The sequence below is a fragment of the Hemiscyllium ocellatum genome, chromosome X (assembly GCF_020745735.1).
Source record: "Hemiscyllium ocellatum isolate sHemOce1 chromosome X, sHemOce1.pat.X.cur, whole genome shotgun sequence".
Lineage (NCBI taxonomy): Eukaryota > Metazoa > Chordata > Chondrichthyes > Orectolobiformes > Hemiscylliidae > Hemiscyllium > Hemiscyllium ocellatum.
The window spans coordinates 13,215,659-13,240,282 of NC_083453.1; the positions used below are offsets into that span (position 1 = coordinate 13,215,659).

The 24,624-nt window shown below is 41.5% G+C and overlaps 1 protein-coding gene across 2 annotated transcripts in view; it reads right to left on the bottom strand.

The window, feature by feature from the left end:
- The window catches only part of esyt1a (extended synaptotagmin-like protein 1a), a 159,698-nt gene that overhangs the window by 65,247 nt on the left and 69,827 nt on the right, over positions 1–24,624 (bottom strand). Inside the window, exons 3-7 of one of the 2 annotated variants that reach the window (XM_060821180.1) lie at positions 23,439–23,573; positions 21,972–22,045; positions 7,714–7,786; positions 1,526–1,615; positions 87–142 (exon numbers count right to left, since the gene is read on the bottom strand). In XM_060821180.1, coding sequence (XP_060677163.1) covers positions 87–142; positions 1,526–1,615; positions 7,714–7,786; positions 21,972–22,045; positions 23,439–23,573 — 428 coding nt within the window. Of the gene's footprint in view, positions 1–86; positions 143–1,525; positions 1,616–7,713; positions 7,787–21,971; positions 22,048–23,438; positions 23,574–24,624 lie in introns of those variants that run through there. The other variant, XM_060821181.1, reaches the window with a different exon arrangement.

The window sequence follows — 24,624 nt, forward strand, 5'->3', positions numbered from 1 at the left end:
TTGAATGTAATTATCTTCCAAATGCTTTGGATTAGTTTTGATCCTGAAAAGATTAATTCTGTTTTGCCCCTATGAATGATCAATACCTCAGTCCTGGAATATCCAACAGGTTGGTAAGTCCTGTCCAGTTTATGTCAAGTACCTGAAAGGAGACAAAAAGTCTAAAATCACTTCCAGAATTTAAAAGCACCTCAATTTCATGTGCATCAGACTCGTCAAGTCAACACAGACCCTTTCCGTATCAGATTGAAGACTCTGAAACACAGGGTGGAACCTTATAGGGATCTGAGCAAAGTCGCTATGGCCGGATTTTTGGCAGAATCTAGTGAGAAGTCTGGCGAGGCCTATTTCGATTTTAGGAGCAACTTGTAGCATCTTTTATGAATTTGCCAAGGAGCAAGGTGAGTTTCCCGCTGGGCAGCAGAGAGTTACTACTTAAGGAGGATTATAGTTTGTTAAATGCTTTATCAATGCTACAATTCACCTCATTAATATTCAGCTTCCTGCCTTCCCAAACTCACTAAACAAACTAGATGCCAAGAATTCTCAACATAGAAATCAGAGCAGATACCTGGTGAATTCAGCTCACTGCTTGCTCCAAACAACCTCCATGTTGGACACGAGGTACCAACATCTCAGGACACGCTCCATGGTCACCAGCTACAGACACCCCACATCCACAGACATTGGCATCCAATATGTGCCAGCCTGTGAGAACCCTCATGGCACATCTCCGATTCACTTACAGGACACTTCTGCTCATCAATGTCCCACCTCAGGCTGTACTGGTAACTCTCACAGTAATGCTGCAGTAAGGACACTGTGTGCTCAGGGACACACCAGGCTATATCTCCAGCCTGTTCACTAGCTGTCATAGCACTCACTTACTCGGAGTCAACCTGGATACTCATAGCATCCCTTCCCTTCACTACCTTGCACCACAACTCCTAATAATGGGAGTGATTTAGCAGCAAATAATATGCAATGTGCCTAACACATTTAGCTTAAGACTTAACTCATTCTGAATCATGTCTAGAATACAGCCCAAAATCATTGAGCGAAAAGCTGCAATAATCCCACATCAAGATTATTGACTTAAATCCTTAGTTAAGTTCTCCTGTATTAATCTCTCTTTGTTTTTAATATATATTCACTCATGGGGTGTGGGCGTCGCTGGCTCAGCCAGCACTTACTGCCAATCCCTAATTGAGTTAAGAGTCAACCACATTGCTGTAGGGCTGGAATCACATGCAGGCCAGACCAAGTGACGTTGGCAGTTTCCTTCCCTAAGGGACATTAGCAAACGAGATGGGTTTTTCTGATGATCAATAATGGATTCATGGTCATCATTAGACTCTCAATTTCAGATTTTTACTAAATGCAAATTCCTCCATCTGCCATGGTGGGATGCAAACCCAAATTCCAAAAAGATTAGCTGAGATTCCATATTAATAGTCTACCAATAATATCACTAGGTCATTGCCTACCCCCATCTTTCATTTTTTTTTTGCATACACACACTTACTGGGCGGCGGACAAAGAACAAAGTCACTGCTCCGACTAATGGCATCTGTCCAATCAATGGTTCAAGGATCACACGAAGCATCCCATGAAGCTGCAGGAGCGGTGGTGAAAAAAAGTCAGTGAATGAAGGAATAGACACTTGAATAATAAATGCTGGAACACCTCAAGAGAAATGTGTTTCATACAGTAGTGGGTTTTGCTATAACACAATAGCTCTGTTCTCATGCAACCCCGTGTTGTAAGAATATCAAGTTAGCAGCACCATTTAAACTAACAAGGCCAGAATCATGTTATAACCAATACACGTTTTAAAAGTTTGCGCTTTAGAACCAGTGTCCCCAATTTTTAAATCATGTTACAGCGAATTCATATTAATAAACCACATATTAGAGCAGAACAACCCTGTATTAATTAAGTTCATAACAAGATTACTTATAGACCTGTAGCTTTCTCCTTAAGCTTGCCTCACATGGATCTGTCGTGTCAACCACATTTCAAGCTGAAAAGCAGGACGTCCAAGGTGGTTATCTCCGGTTTGCTTCCAGTTCCTCGGGCTGGTGAGGCCAGAAACGGGGAGATAATGGACTTGAACGTGTGGCTGGGGAACTGGTGCAGGAAGCAAGGATTTAAATTCTTGGATCACTGGGGTATGTTTTGTGGTAAGCATAAATTCTACAAGAGAGACGGTTTGCACCTTGATAGGTTAGGGACCAGCATTCTGGCAGGCAGGTTTGCTACTGCAACACAGCTACGTTTAAACTAAGTAGTGGGGGGGGAGACAAACTGGATGTTTAAGAAGGAAATTGATGGGAAAGTTAGAACAAGAGAAGTCAAGAAAGACAACTGTATCAATGAGGGAGAAAATTCAGAAAGGGATCATGCTGTAAGGTTGAGTGAAATAGGAGTTGATGGGAAGGTTGAGGGCAGTAACAAATTAAAAATACTATACATGAATGCACGAAGCATTAGAAATAAGGTGGATGAGCTTGAGGATCTTTTGGAAATTGGCAGATACGATATTGTGGGGATAACTGAGACGTGGCTTCAAGTGGACAAGGCCTGGGAAATGAATATTCAAGGCTACACGTGCTATCATAAGGACAGACTGACGGGCAGAGGGGGTGGGGTGGCCATGTTGGTAAGGGATGATATTCAGTCCCTTGCGTGGGGGGACCTAGAATCAGGGGATGTAGAGTCAGTGTGAATAGAGCTGAGAAATACTAAGGGTAAAAAGACCCTCATGGAAGTTATCTACAGGCCCCCAAACAGTAGTCTGGATGTTGGATGTAAGTTAAATCAGGAGCTGAAATTGGCCTGTCGCAAAGGTGTTACTACAATTGTTAAGGGGGATTTCAACATGCAGGTAGACTGGGAGAATCAGGATGGTATTGAACATCAAGAAAGAGACTTTGTGGAGTACCTCAGAGATGGATTCTTAGAACAGCTCGCGCTGGAGCTGACCAGGGAGAAGGCAATTCTGGATCTGGTGTTGTGCACGAACCAGAATTGGTCAGGGACCTCGAAGTGAAGGAGCCATTGGGAAGTAGTGACCATAATACAATAAGCTTCAATCTGCAATTTGAGAGGGAGAGGGTACAATCAGAAGTGACAATATTTCAGTTGAATAAAGGGAACTATGGAGCTATGAGGGAGGAGCTGGCCAAAGTTCAATGGTGCAATACCTTAGCAGGGATGACAGTGGAGGAACAGTGGCGGATATTTCTGTGTATAAAGCAGAAGATGCAGGATCAGTTCATTCCAAAAAGAAAGAAAGATCCTAGGAGGAGGCATGGGTGGCCGTGGCTGACGAGAGAAGTTAAGAAACATGTAAAGTTAAAAGAGAAAAAGTATAACATAGCAAAGATAAGTGGGAAAATGGGGGACTGGGAAGCTTTTAAAGAACAACAGAGGATTACTAAGAAGGAAATACACAGAGAAAAAATGAGGTACGAAGGTAAACTGGCCAGTAATATAAAGGAGGATCGTAAAAGTTTTTCTAGGTATGTGAAAGGCAAAAAAATGGTTAAGACTAAAATTGGGCCCTTGAAGACAGAAACAGGGGAATATATTACGGGGAACAAAGAAATGGCAGAAGAATTGAATTGGTACTTCAGATCTGTGTTCACTGGGGAAGACACAAGCAATCTCCCTGAGGTAACAGTGGCTGAAGGACCTGAACTGAAGGGAATTTATATTTGCCAGGAATTGGCGTTGGAAAGACTGTTAAGTCTGAAGGTTGATAAGTCCCCGGGGCCTGATGGTCTACATCCCAGGGTACTGAAGGAGGTGGCTCGAGAAATCGTGGATGCGTTGGTGATTATTTTCCAGAGTTCAATAGATTTGGGATCAGTTCCTGCGGATTGGAGGGCGGCTCATGTTATATCATTTTTAAGAAAGGTGGGAGAGAGAAAGCAGGAAATTATAGACCAGTTAGTCTGACCTCAGTGGTGGGAAAGATGCTAGAGTCTATTATAAAGGATGAAATTACGACACATCTGGATAGTAGTAACAGAATAGGTTAGAGTCAGCATGGATATATGAAGGGGAAATCGTGCTTGACTAATCTTCTGGAATTTTTTGAGGATGTAACTGTGAAGATGGATGAGGGAGATCCAGTAGATGTAGTGTACCTGGACTTTCAGAAAGCTTTTGATAAAGTCCCACATAGGAGGTTAGTTAGCAAAATTAGGGCGCATGGTATTGGGGGCAAAGTACTAACTTGGATTGAAAGTTGGTTGGCTGATAGGAAACAAAGAGTAGTGATAAACAGCTCCATTTCAGAATGGCAGGCAGTGACCAGTGGGGTACCACAGGGATCAGTACTGGGACCGCAGCTTTTTACAATATATGTTAATGATATAGAAGATGGTATTAGTAATAATATTAGCAAATTTGCTGATGATACTAAGCTGGGTGGCAGGGTGTAATGTGATGAGGATGTTAGGAGATTACAGGGTGACCTGGACAAGTTAGGTGAGTGATCAGGTGCATGGCAGATGCAGTTTAATGTGGATAAATGTATGGTTATCCACTTTGGTGGCAAGAACAGGAAGGCAGATTACTACCTAAATGGAATCAATTTAGGTAAAGAAACAGTACAGAGAGATCTGGGTGTTCTTGTACACCAGCCAATGAAGGTAAGCATGCAGGTACAGCAGGTAGTGAAGAAGGCTAATAGTATGCTGGCCTTCATAACAAAAGGGATTGAGTATAGAAGCAAAGAGGTTCTTCTGCAGCTGAAAAGGGCCCTGGTGAGACCACACCTGGAATATTGTGTGCAGTTCTGGTCTCCAAATTTGAGGAAAGATATTTTGGCTATTGAGGGAGTGCAGCGGAGATTCACGAGGTCAATTCCTGGAATGGCGGGATTACCTTACACTGAAAGACTGGAGCAACTGGACTTATATACCCTTGAGATTAGAAGACTGAGAGGGGATATGATTGAGACATATAAGATTATTAAAGGATTGGACACTCTGGAGGCAGGAAACATGTTTCCACTGATGGTTGAGTGCCGAACCAGAGGACACAGCTTAAAAATACGGACAGAAATGAGGAGAAACTTCTTCATCCAGAGAGTGGTGGCTGTGTGGAATGCTCTGCCCCAGAGGGCAGTGGAGGCCCAGTCTCTGGATTCATTTAAGAAAGAGTTGGATAGAGCTCTCAAGGATTGTGGAATCAAGAGTTATGGAGATAAGGCAGGAACAGGATACTGATTAAGGATGATCAGCCATGATCATATTGAATGATGGTGCAGGCTCAAAGGGCAGAATGGCCTACTCCTGCACCTATTGTCTATTTAGTTAGAAATTTGCTGTCAAAGTTAACTGTTCCAGTTCTCCTGTTCTACCCCTTCCATTCACAGTCCTGTTGCCCACTTGCTGTCATTTCCAGTCAAAAATTTTTCAGTCCATCAATGCTTTTGTAACCTGAGCCATCTGAACCCAGATAGTTTTGCTCCAGGCAGCAGACTGCCAGCTCTACTGACTTCTGAAACCCAGCTAATGCTGAGTGAGTGAATAGCAGCTACTGGTTGGCTAATGATTGCCTGATAGGGACTGATTGCTGATTGGCTGCATGTGGTTGGTTGCAGATTAGCTGCGGCGAATTAGCTGCTGGCGGCTGTTTGTAGATTGGCTGCTGGTTAAAGAGCAAAATACTGCAGATACTGGAAGGCTGAAATAAAAATATAAAGTGCTAGAAATACTCAACAGGTTAGCAGGTATGTGCAGGTAGAGAAACATAGTTAACGTATGATGAAAGTTCATTAACCTAAAAGGTTAATTCTATTTTCCTTTCCAAACTGTCAGATTGGTTTTTGATGACTATCTGCAGTTTGGCTGCTGATGACATCATTAGATAATATTGGCCTTGTTCATGATACCTTATTTGCAATCCACAGAATACTGTGCCATTTGAACCTAAAACTTTTTTCTCCAGGCAGCAGACTGTCAGCTCCACTGACTACTGAAATCCAGCTGGCGCTGGGTGAGTGAATAGCAGCTGGTGCTTGGCTAATAGGCATATCTTGCAGGCTGGCTGCATGTTGCTGGCTGTGGATTGGCTGCTGGTACATGAACAGTGTTTCACAAACACCCACACCCTCCACCACCAATACTCAGTTGCAGCAGTGTGTACCATCTACAAGATGCACTGCAGAAATTCACCACAAATCCTGAGAGTGTCTTCCAAATCCATGACCACTTCCATCTAGAAGGACAAGCACAGCAGATACATGGGAACACCACCAGCTGCAAGTTCCCCTTCAAGCCACCCACCGTCCTGACATGGAAATATATCGCTGTTCCTTTGCTGTCACTGGGTAAAAATCCTGGAATTCATTCTCTAACAGCATTGTGGGTCAACCCACATCACATGTACTGCAGTAGTTCAAGAAGGCCGCACGCCACCACTTCCTAAAGGGGCAATCAGGGATGGGCAATAAATGCCAGCTAGTTAGTGACACCTATGTTCCACAGGTGAATTCAAATATTCAATATTCGGAATGGGGAAATACAGCTTTTCATTTTATTTCTCAAAACCAGCTTTCCTTATTTCATAACTTCCTCACACCCACATTATTTATTTTTGGGTGGAATGACTAAGTGGTCAGGATTGTCACTTATTACTGCAACAAGGAAATGCATTGTCAGAGTATTGCATAGTGCATGATTATACTGCAACCTCCTTGGGATTATGACAAATCTGTGCTGGCAAGCGCTGATGTTTCGGAAAAGTTTAATCCAGGAGAAATCGCCAGAAAAATCTGTTCAGCTAAAAGTACTATAGAAGTCATTATATAATAATGGCCTGCTTTGTTCAGTGTCAGCTCATCCACTTCAATAATGGCTTCTATACCTTACAATATTGATATTTATTTACGCAACCTAAGGTCTTACATGACTCCTTCCAGTTCAACCTCGTGCTGCTTATTCCTCTATTTGAAAGCTAATAACAATGCGGGGTCTTAACAGCTCTGATGGTTCTCTCTTCAATGTAATTGGAGAAATGTATTGAATTGTTAAATAGATATCCTTTTTGTTCATTCACAGGATGTGGGCATCACTGGCAATTATTGCCCATAACTCACTGACCTGGAGAACTTGTGGTGAGCCTTCTTGAACTACTTTGTGGTGTAGATAGACCCAGAGAGCTGTTTGGTAGTTCCAGGATTTTGACCCAGCAATTGTGAAGAAATACCAATGACATTGTGTGGCTTGGAGGGCAAGTAGTAGATATTGATGTTCCCATGCTTTTACTGCCCTTGCCCTTCTAGGTGACAGAAGTTGCAGATTTACAAGGTGTTATCATACGAGGCTTGATGAGCTAAAGCCATTGCCAAATCTGATGGAACCTCATACTTCCACCCACGTAGTTTCCATTTACAGTCCCTTGACTGGGAATCTTGACCAGTTTGCCCTTTCTCTAGCGTGGAGATACTGAGGGCAGGAGTCATGCCTTCACTGTTACACAAGCTTCTACAAGTGATTTGAGCACATGCCAGGGATCAAACCATCCAAATCTGTGTGGCTTAAAACTGTGCCTGATGATGTATGTGCCCACTGAGCCATTGAAGGTGACATTTTAAATAGAATAGGATTTCTTTTCAAGTGTCAATAAATGTACTATGAAATGTGTACAGGTTTGCAAGGTGTACTGAGCTTTACTATTTCCCATCAAATGACCTACCTGGATACCATTCACTCCAGCTTTGCAGAAATACTTCTTCACTTCAACATTGATTTCACAGTCACCAATGTAACTACAGAGGGAAAGACAACAGAGGAAACCCCATTTTAGAGAATCTGGAAGTGTACAGTGTTCTGGTTTCAAAAACTGTGTCATTTGTTTGGGATTGTTTGGATAATCCATTCAGTTGTGATCGAGGATTCATCAGTTAGGGAGTTGAATGCTGTGTTTGATCAGAGGTCTCTAGATTCAAAATCCTGAACACAGAGTAGCCGTTTCAAAAATTCATAAGTGCGAGCAGATTTTCTTCAACCAGGCTGTTGAAGGTAAGCTCTGAGGGGTTTCCATAGTTGCCACATGCCAATTGTAGAGCAGTGTAGGGCAGAAGCCAGGAGTATGACACTAACTGCCTTATCATGCAGTGATGGTGTTGAGAGTGGGTGGACTAAGGAAAATGGAAAAATACATTCATTGTAGAGTTTCCTCTAATTTTGATAATTTAAAAACTGTCCAAACCAAGTTATAAAAACACATTTTATTTTTTTCACTTTACTTGTGAGATACATTACATAAATGCAAAAATACAGTCAAACCTGTAAGAAATTCTATGGAAAGAAAGAAAGAAAGAATTGCTTTTAGGACATCCCAAAGCACTGCCCAGCCAATGAAGTACTTAATCCAAATGTAAGCCTGCCCCAGAAAGCCCACATAAAGCTTGTTGCTTTGGTTAGATTTTCAAATCCACTTTTGTTTCTGGGAGACTTTGAAAGAGGTTCTTTGAACATTTTGAAGCTTGTTTTCCCCTAATGCTGTATTTTCACATAATCATCCCTTTTTCTGCGTGGTGTTGCATTTCAAGCAGTAAATGTAGATGCAAATGACACCCAGGGGGGTTGGCAGGTTTAGATGCAGTATCTATTGCCAGACGGCTACATGTTCTGGACAAGGAGGACCAGTTAAGGCAGAGACAGAATCTGCAGATCCAAAGGTACCTCAAGAGCACTTATGCATCTGCCACTGCTACCTAGACATGTCCAATGAGCCACACCTCCGCTTCACTGCTGCCCGATTTTCAGGCAAGGTCTATACATTAGATTGCAGCAGATCATACAAACTGGGGTATTCTTCCTGTTGCTACCAAAGTGGCTGCTAAATTAATCCTTCCAGGACAACCTAAAAGGCATCATCAAGATTAACCAGCTGAAATTTGTTCACATACAAAAGATGCTGCAATTTCCAGTAAAGGAATTGACTGGAGAGCACACAGGAATTTGCCATCTGAGGGACTTAGATGGCACCTATATAGGCACAAATGCTCCCCACAATAACTACAGTACCAACATTGAGGAAGGGTGTATCACTCTGTTAATGTCCCACTACATCAGTGCTAGTTTTTATTAGTGGATCTCAATGGAGAACTCCCAATACTTTTATTCTGCAACAATGCACAGAATTGCACTGTTTGAGGGTATGATTGCTCCCTATAAAGATCAGAGTTACTCTTTGCACCCATACATGACTGCAGTTCGAAACCCCCACAAAGCAGTTATTATGACACGGTTCATGTCACTGTGGAGCACACTACTGAGATGTTGAAACAAAGGTTCTGCTTGGTCAGGTGCTGTAAAATCATTCCTGTCTGTGCTATGGGCACAATTTTCCAATTAAGAGAAAGATGGGCATGAAGGTGGAAGAAGGGTCCACATAAAAGTGCATACAAAGTGAAATTCGGAGGCACCGGCCAGTCATCTTTAGATTTGGGAGTGGTGCCAGAAGTCTAGAGAATTGTAAACAATATGCCCTTGTTCAAAAAAACTCAGCATTACACACCACTCAGTTTACATTGAACTCCAATTTTCCTTACAGGCTCTCTAGCCACCATCAGAGATGTCCTACTGACAAGTATGGCCTTCTCCTCAAATCTTTGTCCCTTACCCATGCCTTCTCTCTGTGCCCCCACTCCAAACTGCTTTGGATAGAAGCGGACATCGATGTACTCTCACCCACAATTGCCAACTACTATTGGAGGCCCCCCTGCACAACAGAAGCAGAGAATTTACTCTGGGAAAAAATGTAACCAAATTAAGTCAGGCAAAGCAGGAGGTCAGGAATCCAGATAAAAGAAAGAAATGGGAGGAGAAAGTTCATAAATCTTGGGCAAATATATACCAAACCACAGACTGGGTGAACTTAGGGCTGAGGGCCAACAGACCTCTTGTAATTGAGGCTTTCTCCTGGGAGGTAGGGATAAGTTGATTGGTTCCAAATTAAATGCTCTACATCTCTTGCACATGATTAAATAAAATTTGATCCAGACAATGGGCAGAGCCTGGGGTGAAATGGGGGTCAGCCTTGATTGTGGACCACATCAGCTCCAAGCCAATGCTCCCCACATTCAGGAAGGTGGAGGGACTTCCATTCACACAAGTGCAAATGCATCCTGGTGAAAAAGGCACTGTCATGGTAGTGAGACATCACTAGCACCATCTGCACGTGTGCAGGTGCGACTCATCTTTGCCAGCCATCTTGGCATTAGCAACACTCACTCCACTGGCAAAAATGAAAAGGAGATGGTGTGGTGCGCTAATAAGGGATGGGTCAGTATATCAGTGACTGAGGATCTCCATTTGAAAGAACAGGATGTAGAATCTATTTGAGTGGAGCTAAGAAACACAAGGTACAGCAAATATTGGAATGAATGGCTTATAGACCACCAGCTGTAGTGGTAATGTAGGGTATGGTATAACTTACAAAATTACAGGTGAATGCAGCAAAGGGAGTGCAGTTATTATATGTGACTCCAATCTAAATATAGATTGAGTAAAACTAGTGAGTATCGATGCTGTAGAGGAAGAATTCCTGCAATGCGTTTGAGATTATTTTCTGAGCAATATGTTGAGGAGCGAACTAGGGCACAGGCTATTTTAGATCTACTATAATGCAACAGGAAAGGGATTATCAGTAATCTTGTTGTAAAAGAACCTTTAGGCAATAGTGACTACAGTATGACAGAATTTTGCATTAAATTTGAAAAAGATGCAGTTCAGTTTGAAACTGGAGTTTTAAATCTAAACAAGGGCAGTTATGAAGGTAAGAGGATGAATTTGACAGTGGTGGATTGGAAAAATATATTCTAGTTAGGCAATGGCCTATTAAAAGAATTAATACTTGACTTTCAAAAAGCATACAAAATGTTTTAAGGCAAAAATATTCAACAAGCAATGTGAGGCAGCCATGGCTAACAAGGGAAATTAAACATAAATATAAACATTATATCAAATGAGAAAATTTATAAAGTTGCCAAAAATGTTGTGAGCCTGAGTATTGATAGAATTTTAGAATTCAGTAAAGGAGGATCAAGAAAATGATGAGAAATAGAATAGAATACAACTGTAAAATAGCAAAAACATTGAAAAAGCTTCTACAGGTATGTAAAAAGGAAAAGAAAAGTTAGCAAAGATAAATATAGTTCCATCATAGGTAGAGACAGGAGAATTTAGAAGAGGAAAGAGAAATGGCAGAGAAGCTAAGTAAGTGCTTTGTGTTTGTCTTCATAGAGGAAGACCCATGATGTTTCCCTAAATAATCAAGGTCCAAGGTTCTAGCAAGAGCATGGAATTGAAAGAAATTAGGATTAGGACAAATGTAGTATTAGAAAAATTAATAGGACTAAAAGTTGACAAATCCTCACAACCTAATGACCTTCATCCTACACTGTTGAAAGAGATGGCTAGAGAGATAGTAGATGCATTGATGATCATCTAAAGTTGTACTCATTCTAGAACAGTGCCTGCAGATAAGATTGCAACCCCACTGTTTAAAATAAGTCAGAGAGACAAAACAGGGATGATAGACCTTGTGAGCCTGATGTCATTAGGGAAAATACTAGAACCTATTATAAAGGTTTTTGAATATTTAGAAAAAGAACTGTCTGACTGAACAGAGTCAACTTGGGTTTATGAAGGAGAAATCATGTCTGTCAAACCTGACTAGAGTTTTTTGAAGATGTTCCTAGCAGAGTTGGATAAAGTGGAACCAGGGATGTGGTGCATTTGAATTTTCAGAAGACTTTTAATGAAGTCCCACACAAGTTAATAAACAAAAGTGAATGGGATTGTGGAGTAATATATACTAGTTTGGACTGAAGATTGGTTAACAGGCAGGATGTAGAGTGTAATAGTAAATAGGTTATTCTCAGGTTGGCAGCTCATTGCATGGGCCCTACCTGTTTACAATGAGTGAGTGTGTGTGTGTGTGTGTGTGTGTGTGTGTGTGTTCAGAAGTCATTGAAAGTTAGCATGCTGGTGCAGCAAGCAAAAGTAAGCAGTATGTTATATCACAACATACTTTCAGTCCAGGAGCAAAGAACTCTTTCTTCGATTATAAGGAACACTGGTATGGTTGTGGAGTATTTTGTGCAGTTCTGGTCTCCTTGCTTAAGAATGATTAGAGGGAGTGCAGCAAAGGTCACCAGACTGATTCCTGAGATTGTGGAACTGTTCTATGAGGAGAGATTGAGGAGATTGGACCTATATTCTGAGTTTTGATGCATAAGAGGTAATTGCATAGAAACTTACAATATTCTTAAAAGAATAGACATAAAGGATATTTCTCTTGTCTCTGGGATCTAGACCCAAGCGACACAATCTCAAGATAAAAGGCAAGCCACTTTGGCCTGAAATGAGGAGGAATATCTAAACTCAGAGGGTGGTGAATCTTTGGAAATCTCTACCCAAGAGGGAAATGGAAGCTCAGCCATTAACTAAGTTCAAGTCATAGATAAATAGATTTTTAGTTATTAATGACATCAAGGGATATGGGGTCAGTGTGAGTATATGGCTTTGAGGTAGATGATCAATGACGATCTAGAATTGCAGAGCAGGCTTGAGGGACTTAATGTCTTACTCCATTGTTCCTATTCGAGATAAAATAAGAAAAATACCAAACAAGAATCTTCTTCTTAGAAAGCCCCTCAAGACCAAACAAGGCTTTTTTTCACTCCAAAGTTGTATGTCCTGAGGTGGCAAAACAGTCCCATGTTGAACCTGCACAGCCTGCCACAGGGGGGGGATGTATTACTTGAAGAGATGGTGGGTGGGATGGTCGAGGGTTTGCACACTCCTTCCAAGTGTTTGCGCTTGCCCACTATCTAGGCCTTTTGGAAATGATCAATCCATTTGGCACTTTGCGAATGCTGCTGCTCCAGTTTAGGTGCTCTTGGGCAAAAAAAACTCTGAAGATGTTATTGGGGATATTGCAATTCAAGGATGTCCTTGAAGGATTTCTCTGCCCTCTTGGTAACTGCTTACCATGATGGAACTTGCAGTAGATAGCTTATTTTGGAAGACTTGTTTCAGGTTTGCAGAAAGCTTTGTTGTGATGACAAAGGGGATGTTTTGCTTTGGAGTAAATGTAAAACAGTTCTGACTAACCCAGCACACCCGTTGGCTAATATTGAAAAGCCACTTCTCCTTAGAACATTGCAAGGAGTTCTGAGAAATGCTGTTGAACCACCCATAGCAAAAAAGTCCAGGAAGCTGGATAAAGACAGTTGAAAGTGCTTAGAAATAGGAACTGCCCTCAGAGTAATGTGTGCAACAGTGTTTGTTCAGTAAGTTAAAAATCACATGACACCAGGTTATAGTCCAACAGGTTTATTTGAAAATATAAGAGCGCTGCTTCTTCATCAGATAGCTAGTGAAGCAGATACATAGGACACAGAATTTATAAGAAAAGGATCAAAGTGTCATGTGATTTTTAACTTTGTCCACCCTGGTCCAACATCGGCACCTTCATATCATGTTCAATAAGTGGAACAACTTTAAACTTCTGAAAAGACATCTAGAATATTTCATTCTGTTCACGATACTAGCTGCAGACATTGACTTTTAAGCTGATAAACTCTAAGCCAAATATGAAGAGCAACATCACATGAAATACATTTAATTACACCTGGCTGTTATATGATATACACTGTGCTTAGTTGTACAAGCTGTAGCAGACATTTGGTTATTCTAGCCTTGCTTTGCATTTAGTTCTCTTCCGCCTTTGATTTTGCGCCAACAGCCATTGCACTTGTACACTACTTATGCCAGAACTCATTGAAGCTCCAGAATGCATGCCAAAATATTTTAATGAATAGCTTGAGCATTTTCTTGATTTTTGCACTGGGAATGTATTTTTTATCCTCTAGGAACTTTTTGCCTATTTCTCAATAGATCCCTCTCATTTTCTACCTCAGTCTCTCTGTCTTTCCCCAAAACATTCGCAGACCACACCCTTCCATCCTAAATGACTCCCACAAATTACTCATACATCCTTCCCACAACCACTACTCATAGCATTGCTACCCTCATTTTCAGTCATCCATTACACACCATATCCATATGCCTTCTGCTTCACTTGGTGAGTGAGGATACAGAGAAGTAATCCATTATTCTGCATCCATTAGCACTCCTAAATGGGGAATTAATGTGCAACCATAGAGTCATAGAGCACAGAAACAGATGCTTCCATTCAACTCGTCCATGCCAACCAGGTTTCCCAAACTAAACTAGTCCCACTTGCCTGCATTAGGGCTTTTGCCCAAAACATTGATTTTACTGCTCCTCGGATGCTGCCTGAACTGCTGTGCTCTTCCAGCACCACTAATCCAGAATCTGGTTTCCGGCATCTGCAGTCATTGTTTTTACCATATCCCACCAAACCTTTCCTATTTATGCTCCTATTCAAATGTCTTTTAAACGTTGTGACGGTACTTGCATCTACCACTTCCTCTGGCAGTTCATTCCACATATGAACCACTCTCTGTGTGAAAAAGTTGCCCCTCAGGTCCCTTTTATATCTTTCCCCTCACACCTCAGGCGACTGACTGTGTGGAGTTTGCACGTTCTCCCCGTGTCTGCGTGGGTTTCCTCCGGGTGCTCCGGTTTCCTCCCACAGTCCAAAGATGTGCGGGTCAGGTGAATTGGCCATGCTAAATTGCCCGTAGTGGAGGGGGATCCAAGATGGCGGCAACCCAGCAAGACTGAGTCCACAGTGCTCTACCCAAAACTTGGGCAAAGTGGATCACCCACCCCCACCACACTCACTAAACCATTTATAATAGTTGTTAACCTTAAATAGTTACCTATTAATACATTTAAATAGTCTAATACTAGCTGAAAAATGAGTAAAGGGAAGGGAACAGGCGGCTCTAAGAAAGCAGGGACCCCTCCCCCACCCTCTCCCTCTTCAGCTGCAGCAAAGATGTCTACAGCCACTTCAGGAGAGTTAACAATGAAGATGAGCTTTGAGGAGATGTTTGCCAGGTGGGAGGCGAAGATTGATGCTTTTATTGATGAGTCTCGGCAGAGCAGGGAGGCACTCTCCGCCGAGCTGCAGAAGCAGGGCAGAGACATTCAGGAATTGGAGTGCCGAGTCAGAGAGGCGGAGTTGAAGGCCGCAGCCTCGGAGACTGCGATAAAATCGGCAGCCGACCACATCCGTTTTCTCGAGAATCGAGTCCAGAACCTAGAAAACCACATAGACGATCTCGAAAATCGAGGTCGTCGAAAAAATATTCGGTTGCTGGGCCTTCCCGAGCAGGAAGAGGGAGGCCAGCTGACAGCATTCTTAGAGCATTGGCTGCCACAACTTTTAAATCTGCATAATGGATCAGGCCAGGTAAGGGTAGAATGGGCCTACCGGGTCGCAGTACGTGGGCCCGGCTCAACCCAGCGCCCACGCCCGGTCCTGTTCCAGCTGCAGAGCTATAGGGAGAGGCAGATGCTCCTGGAAGCCTCAAGAAATCTGGGAAAAGATCCCCAAGCTATGACCCACAAAGGATCCAGGATCATGCTGTTCCAGGACTTCTCCCCAGCTTTAGTCCGAAAGAGGAAGGCATTCGATGAGGCGAAGAAGCGTTTAAGGGACTTAAATATTCAGTACTCCTTACGATATCCAGCGACGCTACGCCTTAGCCACGAAGGATCCATATATAACTTCGGATCACCGGAGAAGGCTAAGGAATTCTTGGACTCTCTTAAATAAACTGTAAGAGATTGTGGACGTTGGTCTGCCTTTCCCATTATTTTGGTTTACATCCCTTCATCTTTTCCTATCTTTCCCCCTATGTGTGTATGTATATATATATGTTGGGGCGTTTGGTTAATGTTGATGGGGAGAGGTGGTTACCTTATTCTATTTTACTTCTGTTTTTAGGAGCGGGGTTGTTTTTCTTTCCTCTGTTATTTTGTGGTATTATATTTAAGTATTACGTGTTGAGATTGTAATCTTATAGTTATATATTTATATATGGTATTAATATTCCCAAATATATTTAGATGTGGGTGTGGGTGGGGGTGGGGTGTTCACTGTTAACTCTAGCTTTATATTATATTTGAATTCTCCTCATTTTATTGAGGAACACCTGGGTCAAGGGTGGGGCACTGGTTGGAAGAGGAAGTGACGCTCCCTGGGAACAAGGGAGAAAATCTCCAATTCGGAATGTTTTATATCTTTTTTACTTAGAAAGAGTTTTTTGTTATATTGTTTTGAGTGTATTAGAGAGTCTTTACTTTTGTAAATCTTGTATGCTCCATGCTCGGGATGTTCTAGATAGGGTTTCCCCTCCCGAGGGGTCTCGGATCTGTCCAGATGATTATGGCGGATCAGTCGATTAAGTGGTGCACCTGGAATGTCAGGGGGAGTAATTCGCCAGTTAAAAGGAAGAAAATATTATCAAATCTTAAGAAGGAGAGAGTTGCTATAGCTCTCCTACAGGATAAAGAAAACTTAAAATTACGACAGGGCGGATTTGATCAGGCCTTTTTTTCCTCTTTTAATTCAAAAAGCAGGGGAGTCGTTATCCTTGTCCGGAAGAATTTCCCTTTTAAAATTCTAAATCAGATAAAAGACGAATCTGGACGATATATTTTGATTAAAGCCCTCATAAATGGAGAGGAATATGGGATCTTAAATGTGTACTGCCCCCCGGCACACCCCTTTAAATTCATAACGGAAGCTTTTTCAAAACTGATGGCCTTTGGTGCCCGTCATACAATTATTGGGGGAGACTTTAATTGTATTATGGATCCGGAAATAGACAGGATTCCCAAGAGTACCGCTGGAGTATCTCCCAGATCTAGACAACTGGCGGACCTGAATAAAGAATTAGGATTGGTAGATGTATGGAGATGTCTCCATCCACAGGGTAGAGATTTTTCTTTCTACTCTAATCCACATAAATGTCACACAAGAATTGATATGTTTTTTGCCCCGTCGATCTTTCTAAATTCTATATCAACCTGTAAAATAGGTACTATAGCAATCTCTGACCATGCCGCTGTATACATGGAAACTAAGGTAAAGAACAATGGGATATCCGCTCGGCATTGGCGTATGGACCCCTTCCTGTTAAAAGATAGCAAATTTTTAAAGTACTTCTCCCAAGAACTTAAAACTTTTTTAGAAATTAATACAGGTACGGCTAGCAATTCGTCAATGATGTGGGAGACCATCAAAGCTTATGCACGAGGTTTGATCATCTCCTATTCAGCGACCCAGAGGAAAATGAAGGGAGAACAACAGTGTCTGCTCAAAGCTCGCCTAAAAGCAGCCGGAACAGCATACGCTGATAGACCTTCTATCACAAAATTGCAGAGGATTACAGCTCTTAGGACAGCTTTAAACACCGCGCTTACTCAAACGGCTAAAAGGGAAATATTATTTGCGAAACAAAGATTATATGAATATGGCGACAAACCGGGTAGATACCTAGCATTTCTTGCAAAGAAAAAGAAAGCCCCGCAAACTATCCCGACCATCAAGGAAAGTACAGGTACCCTGACTCATGATCATAAAAAGATCAATGCGACCTTTAAAGAATTTTATTCTGAACTATATAGATGCAGGATTGTGAAGATAGGATTAAGAGGATGCAGTCATTTTTTAAAAATTTGATCTTCCCGGGCCTGACTCCGGAACAGGTGTCGGCCCTTAATACCCCTTTAACAGTCCAAGAAATACTTGAGGCAATTAGGCAACTTCAGAGCGGAAAAGCACCGGGCCCGGATGGTTTTCAAGCTGAATTCTATAAAGAATTTACAGGACTATTGGCTGACCCACTTATGGATATGTATAATTTTGCGTACAGTCAGGTCTGTCTCCCGCCCTCGCTGAAAGAAGCAAATATTTCTCTTATCCTCAAAAAAGGAAAAGACCCAGAAGACTGTGCATCTTACAGACCAATATCCTTACTAAATGTAGACTTTAAAATTCTCTCAAAAATGTTGGCACTAAGACTAGAAAGGGTACTGCCATATATTATAAAGGAGGACCAGACGAGATTTATTAAGGGCCGCAGATCATCCAATAGTATCAGAAGGGTCTTGAATATGATCCAAGCCTGTCATCAGGGAAAGATACCAGGAGTAGTAATTTCATTGGATGCGGAAAAGGCATTCGATAGGGTTGAATGGTCATATTTATTTTACACATTGGAAAGGTTTGGCGTTGGACAGGTGTTTACCAAATGGGTTTCAACATTGTATAATGACCCCAAAGCAGCTGTTATCACTAATGGGTTAAGATCGGATGGCTTCAGTGTGGGTAGGGGCTGCCGTCAAGGATGTCCTCTCTCACCGTTGTTGTTTACGCTGATAATCAAACCATTAGCAGAAGCCATCCGGACTGATCCTAATATAACGGCCCCGAGGATTGGTACAGGTAAACACAAAATTACCCTCTATGCAGATGACGTTCTCTTATTCCTCAGTAATCCTTTAATGTCAGTGCCTCGTCTAATTCAAGTTATTAATACATTTAGTGCATTCTCAGGCTATAAAATTAATTTTTCAAAATCGGAAGCCATGCCAATGGGTGGTCTGGCTATGATACCACGGATCCCTTTTTCCCTCCCGTTGGTCCCTGGAGGGCTTCTTATATTTAGGTATTTTTATCACGCCAGTATTTGGTCAGCTGTATAGGGCTAATTTTGTACAATTAATGGAAAGGATAAGGCAGGACCTCCAGCGATGGAGAGACCTTCCGATTTCCTGGCTAGGTAGAATAGCATTAATTAAAATGAATGTTCTGCCCCGTCTCTTATATCCTATGAGAATGCTCCCGCTGATGCTGCCAAGGCTAGCCCTACGTAAATTATATGGCTGGTTGGGCTCCTTTATTTGGAACCATAGACGGCCCCTTATTAAGCTGAAGAAGCTACAGCTTCCACAGGCAAGGGGAGGACTGGACTTCCCAGACTTTAGGAAATATCAGTTAAGCTCCCTACTAAGTTACATAGCTGATTGGGTTTCATCTGATCCACAATCAATCTGGCTGGATATCGAAGCCTCCCAAGTAAAATATCCACTTACTAACCTTTTATTTTCAGATAAGAGGAAAATCATTACAGACCACTGTAAAAATCCCATAATATTAAACACAATTAAGGCCTGGAATATAATGCGGCAAAATGAGGGTAACTCACATAAAACATCCCCCCATGCGCCAATAGTAGGCGCATGGGGATTCCAACTGGGGATTACAGATGCCACCTATAAACTCTGGAGATCCAGGGGCATCTCATGCTTAGGGGACCTATTTAAAGATGGGATCCTGATGTCCTTTGAGCAGCTGCGTCTGAAATTCGGAATACCTAATGGGGATCTCTTTCGATACTTCCAAGTTCGAGATTATATACAGAAGAAGACTACATTAATAGATAGTCTTTATAAATCAGACAGAGAACGTAATGTCCTACGACCAGCGGGGGTATCCTCCGTTAGTACTATATACCATTTGCTACATGATGGAGTTTCAGGAGACATGGATGACCTGCTTAAAACATGGGAGCAGGACTTGGGGCTAGAAATCTCTGAGGATATGTGGAATGACATTTGGGAAAATGCTAGAAGAATTGCTATCTGTAACAGAACTCAGGCTATCCAACTAAAGATACTTCATAGGGCCCATATAGCTCCGGCTCGACTGGCAAAATTTAAGGCAGGAGCATCTCCAATGTGTCCCAAATGCAAAATAGAGGTGGGTACTCTTGTACATTGTCTATGGACTTGTCAGAAAATCCGCAGATACTGGACTAAAGTGGCAAATACCCTGACAGAAATTTTTGGAACGGAAATTAGGGTGGACCCTGTATCTCTCCTTTTGGGCTTTTCGAACCTCTCATTTCTGGATATGCACGGGAAGAGACTATTTTCTATTCTCTCTTTCTGTGCAAGGAAAAATATTTTGGTGAACTGGGTGGCTGAGGGCCTCCCCTGGACTTTCAAATTGGCACAGATTAATTATGGAATATATCCCCCTTGACTTCCTCACAAATATGGTGCGCCGAAAGACTGAATTATTTTATAAAATATGGCAGCCCTTTTTGAATTATATAAATGCAGATATTTCGGCTATCCTAACAAGGGCTTTTATTTAGTGAAGATTTCAGATCTGGCTGCTCCGGGGCCCCTTGGGAGAGGAATCCTGCGCGAATACGGGTTTTATTATATTTGATGTTTATACATTCCGAGCATGTAAGAGACTTAGGTATACACTCTGGTTAGTTATAGGTTAGATTAGTAGAAAGTTGAGTTTTTTTTTTCTTTCTTTCTTTCTTCGGTTCTTGTTTTTTTTTCTTTTTCTTTTTGTTTTCTTTCTTTTTCTTTTCTTTGTTAAATTATGACTATTGTATATATGATTTAATTGTACATCAATGTTTGTATTTGAGAGTTTTGTTTATTTTTGTAAAGTTGCAAAAATGTTAAATTTCAATAAAAATATCTATATAAAAAAAAATTGCCCGTAGTGTTAGGTAAGGGGTTAATGTAGGGGTATGGGTGGGTTGCGCTTTGGCGGGTCGGTGTGGACTTGTTGGGGCGAAGGGCCTGTTTCCACACTGTAAGTAATCTAATCTAATCTAAACCTTAAAAAGATGACAATTAGTTTTGAATGCCCTACAAAGATAACTCCAGAGAGGCCGGTATCCCATCACCACTTCAACATTTATTTATGTTGGAGAGTCCTTGACACTAATCCACTTTCTCAGAATGAATAGAACCTCCTGTTTATATCTGTCGGCCAGGGCTCCCTGATTGGAGCAGATTATCAGCCACAATCAGGGAACTCATATTCTAAAGTCCATCTGGATGACCTCATTACAATAACTCCATCTGCCCTAGGTTAAGTCAGAATGAGGTCAGAATAAATATCATCTGACATCAGACAAGCTCAGTCTGTGACCACTCTAGGCAATTTAATGATGAACTACCTTGTTTTATGACAAATTAATGGCAGCTTTATAACATACTTACCGGTTAAAGAAAAAAAAAGCAAGTAGTTCCAAATAGTACTGACTGAGCTGTTGCTTTCACAAGACCTCTGCGCCTCTTGCATTCATTATCCACCTTCCTTCACCAGTTTCTATTCACAGTTCATTGCTATTCTGGTCATCAACTGGTCATCAACAATGCAACAGCTGCCTCACCAGTCAGGATTATTTCACTCGTATAATGGGAATATTCAGTCAACAACAATGTACCTATTAGGTTATATAATGTTTAAATATTATGCAATGATTAATCAAGTGAAATGCTGCTGAGGCACTTGTCATAAAGTAATTGAAGCATTAATGTGGTAATGACTTTGGGCAATGAAGGTAACCAAAATTAATGCAAATTACATATCTGAGGGTCCCAGATAAATTTAAGTTGCAAAGTACTCATAGATGAACTGTTTCCGATTGATGGAGTTTTAGATTTACTATAAAGTTACAGTTTATTTTCCTGCACTCTTCAAGATTTAAAAACTGCTAACAGTGGAGCATCTGTGAAGCAGTTCCATATACCCTTTTATTTAGGGTATAGCTGAGGTACAGCTTGGTGCCAAGTAAGAGTAAAGAGAGCTAGAACACAGTTCAGGGCCTCACTTTCCCAGGCAGTGAATCCCTGGTTTAAAAACACAGGTGATGAACAGAAGGTTGGACAGAGCTTTCCTGACACCTCCAATGACACTGGCAGAGACCTAGGAATAATTTTTAAAAATGCGCTAAGATAATTTCACTGATATACCCCAGTTTTTTTTTAAAGCAGTTGTGAATCAATCAAAAAACCAAGTGTCAACATCAAAGGTCAGGGAAATACACTAGATTAATGCATCAAGCAGGAGAAGGCAAATAAATTACAAATATGACAGCTAATATGTGCTTCTATATGCAAGGAGCTTTCATCTTGCAGCTTCAGCAGGAAAGTGGAATTGAACAGTGAGTCAATTACCTGATATGCAGGTCAAGTGTGACCTGCCTTTTGTCTGTACCTGTATGCACCTGTACTCCATGAATCTTCAGAGGCTGAAAGACATTCAGAGGTATGATCAGATCTCCAGCAACACAGACCTGAACAATTCGCATTTTGTAATATATTTGGAACCTATTTCAGCTTTTTTGGTCCACAGTAAACAGGCTTCTGCTTCTGACAGTAAAAGTTCCCACTGGCTCCTCAAATTTAGCAAGGGAACAGCTGAAAGTCACAGATTTCTCAGTCAATTCTTCGTTGCTTCCACTGGAACAAGGATGTACCTGATGACTAGGGAGTCCAGAACAGTCTGAAGATACAGGGTAGGACATTTAGGACTGAAGTATGGAGAAATGTCTTCATCCAGACCGTGGTGAACCTGTGGAATTCTCTACCACAGAAAGTGGTTAAGGCCAAAATACTGAAGGTATTCAAGAATGAGTCAGATATAGTTCTTCAGTTAAGGGATTAAAAGGTATGGGGAGAAAGTGGGAACAGGATACAGTGTTGGACAATCAGCCATGATCATACTGAATGATGGAGCAGACTGGAATGGCTGAATGGCTGACGCCTGCATCTAATTTCTATACCTCTACGTTAACAATTGACTGCAATGCCCTGTATTAGAGGAAGCTCTTTAGGCTGGGATGAATGCTATCCTGTAATTGCAGCTGAGATGTAATCATGTGTAAATGTCGAGAGATGACAGCTTCAGCTGTCATGGTCCTGACAAACTCATGGCTTCGTTTCACACTCAAATGATGGCCACCATCATAAGTTACAGAAGGGTGATCAGTACCCATGATTCATCATGATAAGATACTAGAGGGGACAGCATCCAGGGTGAGCCCTCTCTTGTGTAAATATCCCAGTATGACATTTCTTTTCAGTAGAAATGAGTCAAGTGAGTCGACACATTCATCATTGACCAAATTATGCTGATAGGTCTCTAGAAATCTACAAATTCATTAATATTGTAGGCTGCATTCGATTGGAACCTCAGTAGATATTTGTTATTGTCAATGCGAGGGAATTGGGAGGCAAATATATCTTGCAGGTAGTTTAGTAAAGAATAACAGACTACTAAAACCACCAATATATCATTTCACCGTGTTGCACAGTTCAAAACATTCTCTTCACACGTGACCCAACCTTGGAAGGGGAAATGAGTTGTTGTCAGTGAGGACAAGTTTGGATTCTACAGTCAAATAGCCTACCAGCATTCATGGCCAACACTCAGATGAGAAGGGTTTGCATGGAACTGGATCAGCAACTTCACTCGAGGATAAAATTGGGGGAAGGTGCTGCAAAAGGTTAACATTCAATTGTTCTTTAAATGTACCCGAGAGATGCACTGTATCAAACACAGAAAAAAACCCATACCAAAACATTGTGGAAATTAACGATTGTTAGAGTAACACCTTTTAACTTGCACAGGTACAGAATTACCTTCACTCCAAAGCTGACTTTTGTGAAGGCAAAGGTTTGCAGATGGTTGTTTGAATTCCGAATAATGGGAGCAATGGAGTTCACCAACAGCTTCTCCAGGTACTGACCAATAAATGGCCATGCTTGCTGTAGAACCTACCAATAAAGAATCTCCGTTAGCTTGTTACATTTGGGATCTAACAATTACACCTTGCCCCAGATGTCATAATAGTTTTGTCAGTTATTGTTGCTTTCTTTAAGCTTATTCTGTTCATTCTTCCTAACTGACAGGACAGTCAAAAATATCTTCTTTTAGAACTTTAGATAGCTCCATAAGTAGTTGTTCGGAAACTTGCAAGAACAGTCCCAAAAAAACCTGCCCTCCAAATTTAGTTTACTCCCTAAATGGGAAGGAAGACACCTGGTCATCTCCTTTCTAAGTAGACATTAAATACTTGAATTATGAGCAATTTCAGATAGAATCCTGAACAAATTAATCAGGCTTAACCCAAGTTCAGTAGTCAGGAATTAAAGACCATATGTTAAACTAACTCGTCTGGCAGGAACTGAGCAGGTCAGTCTTATCCTATATTTTAGCACTGGCAGACTACCTTTATTTTGATGTTATTTGGAGAATATAGAAGTTTGTAATCAGTGTAGCATTCAATATTATTCATTTACACACTTACTATTCAATAAAGGGTCTGCTATTTTTAGCCTGAATGAAGTCTGATACACTACTTATTCTCCTGTGTACTGAAGTGAAGAAAGCAATTTCAGCTCACATTGGATACCCAAAGAGCAATGCTACATAGCAAGTGAGTAAAAACATACTCCAGTTAGTAGAGGGAGGGGGTTTTGGCACTAAGCCTGAAGAAAATATCTTGTGGGAAACAGCACAAACCAAATGCTGCCTTTCCCTACTGTGGATATGGTTGTCTGATGCACACTGGCATTCACTATCAAGGAACAAGGTTTAAAACTAGAATACTTACAGCACATAAAGAAGCCATTTGGCCCATCAAGTTATTTCTCACCCTTCAAAAGAGCATCCCACCCAGACCCAGACCCAGCCTCAGTCCACTACCCTGTCCCCATAACACCACATTTAGCAGGGTCAATCCATCTAACCTGCACATCCCTGGGCAGTACAGACAATTTAGCATGGCCAATCCACCTCGCTTGCACATCCATGGACTCTGCAGGA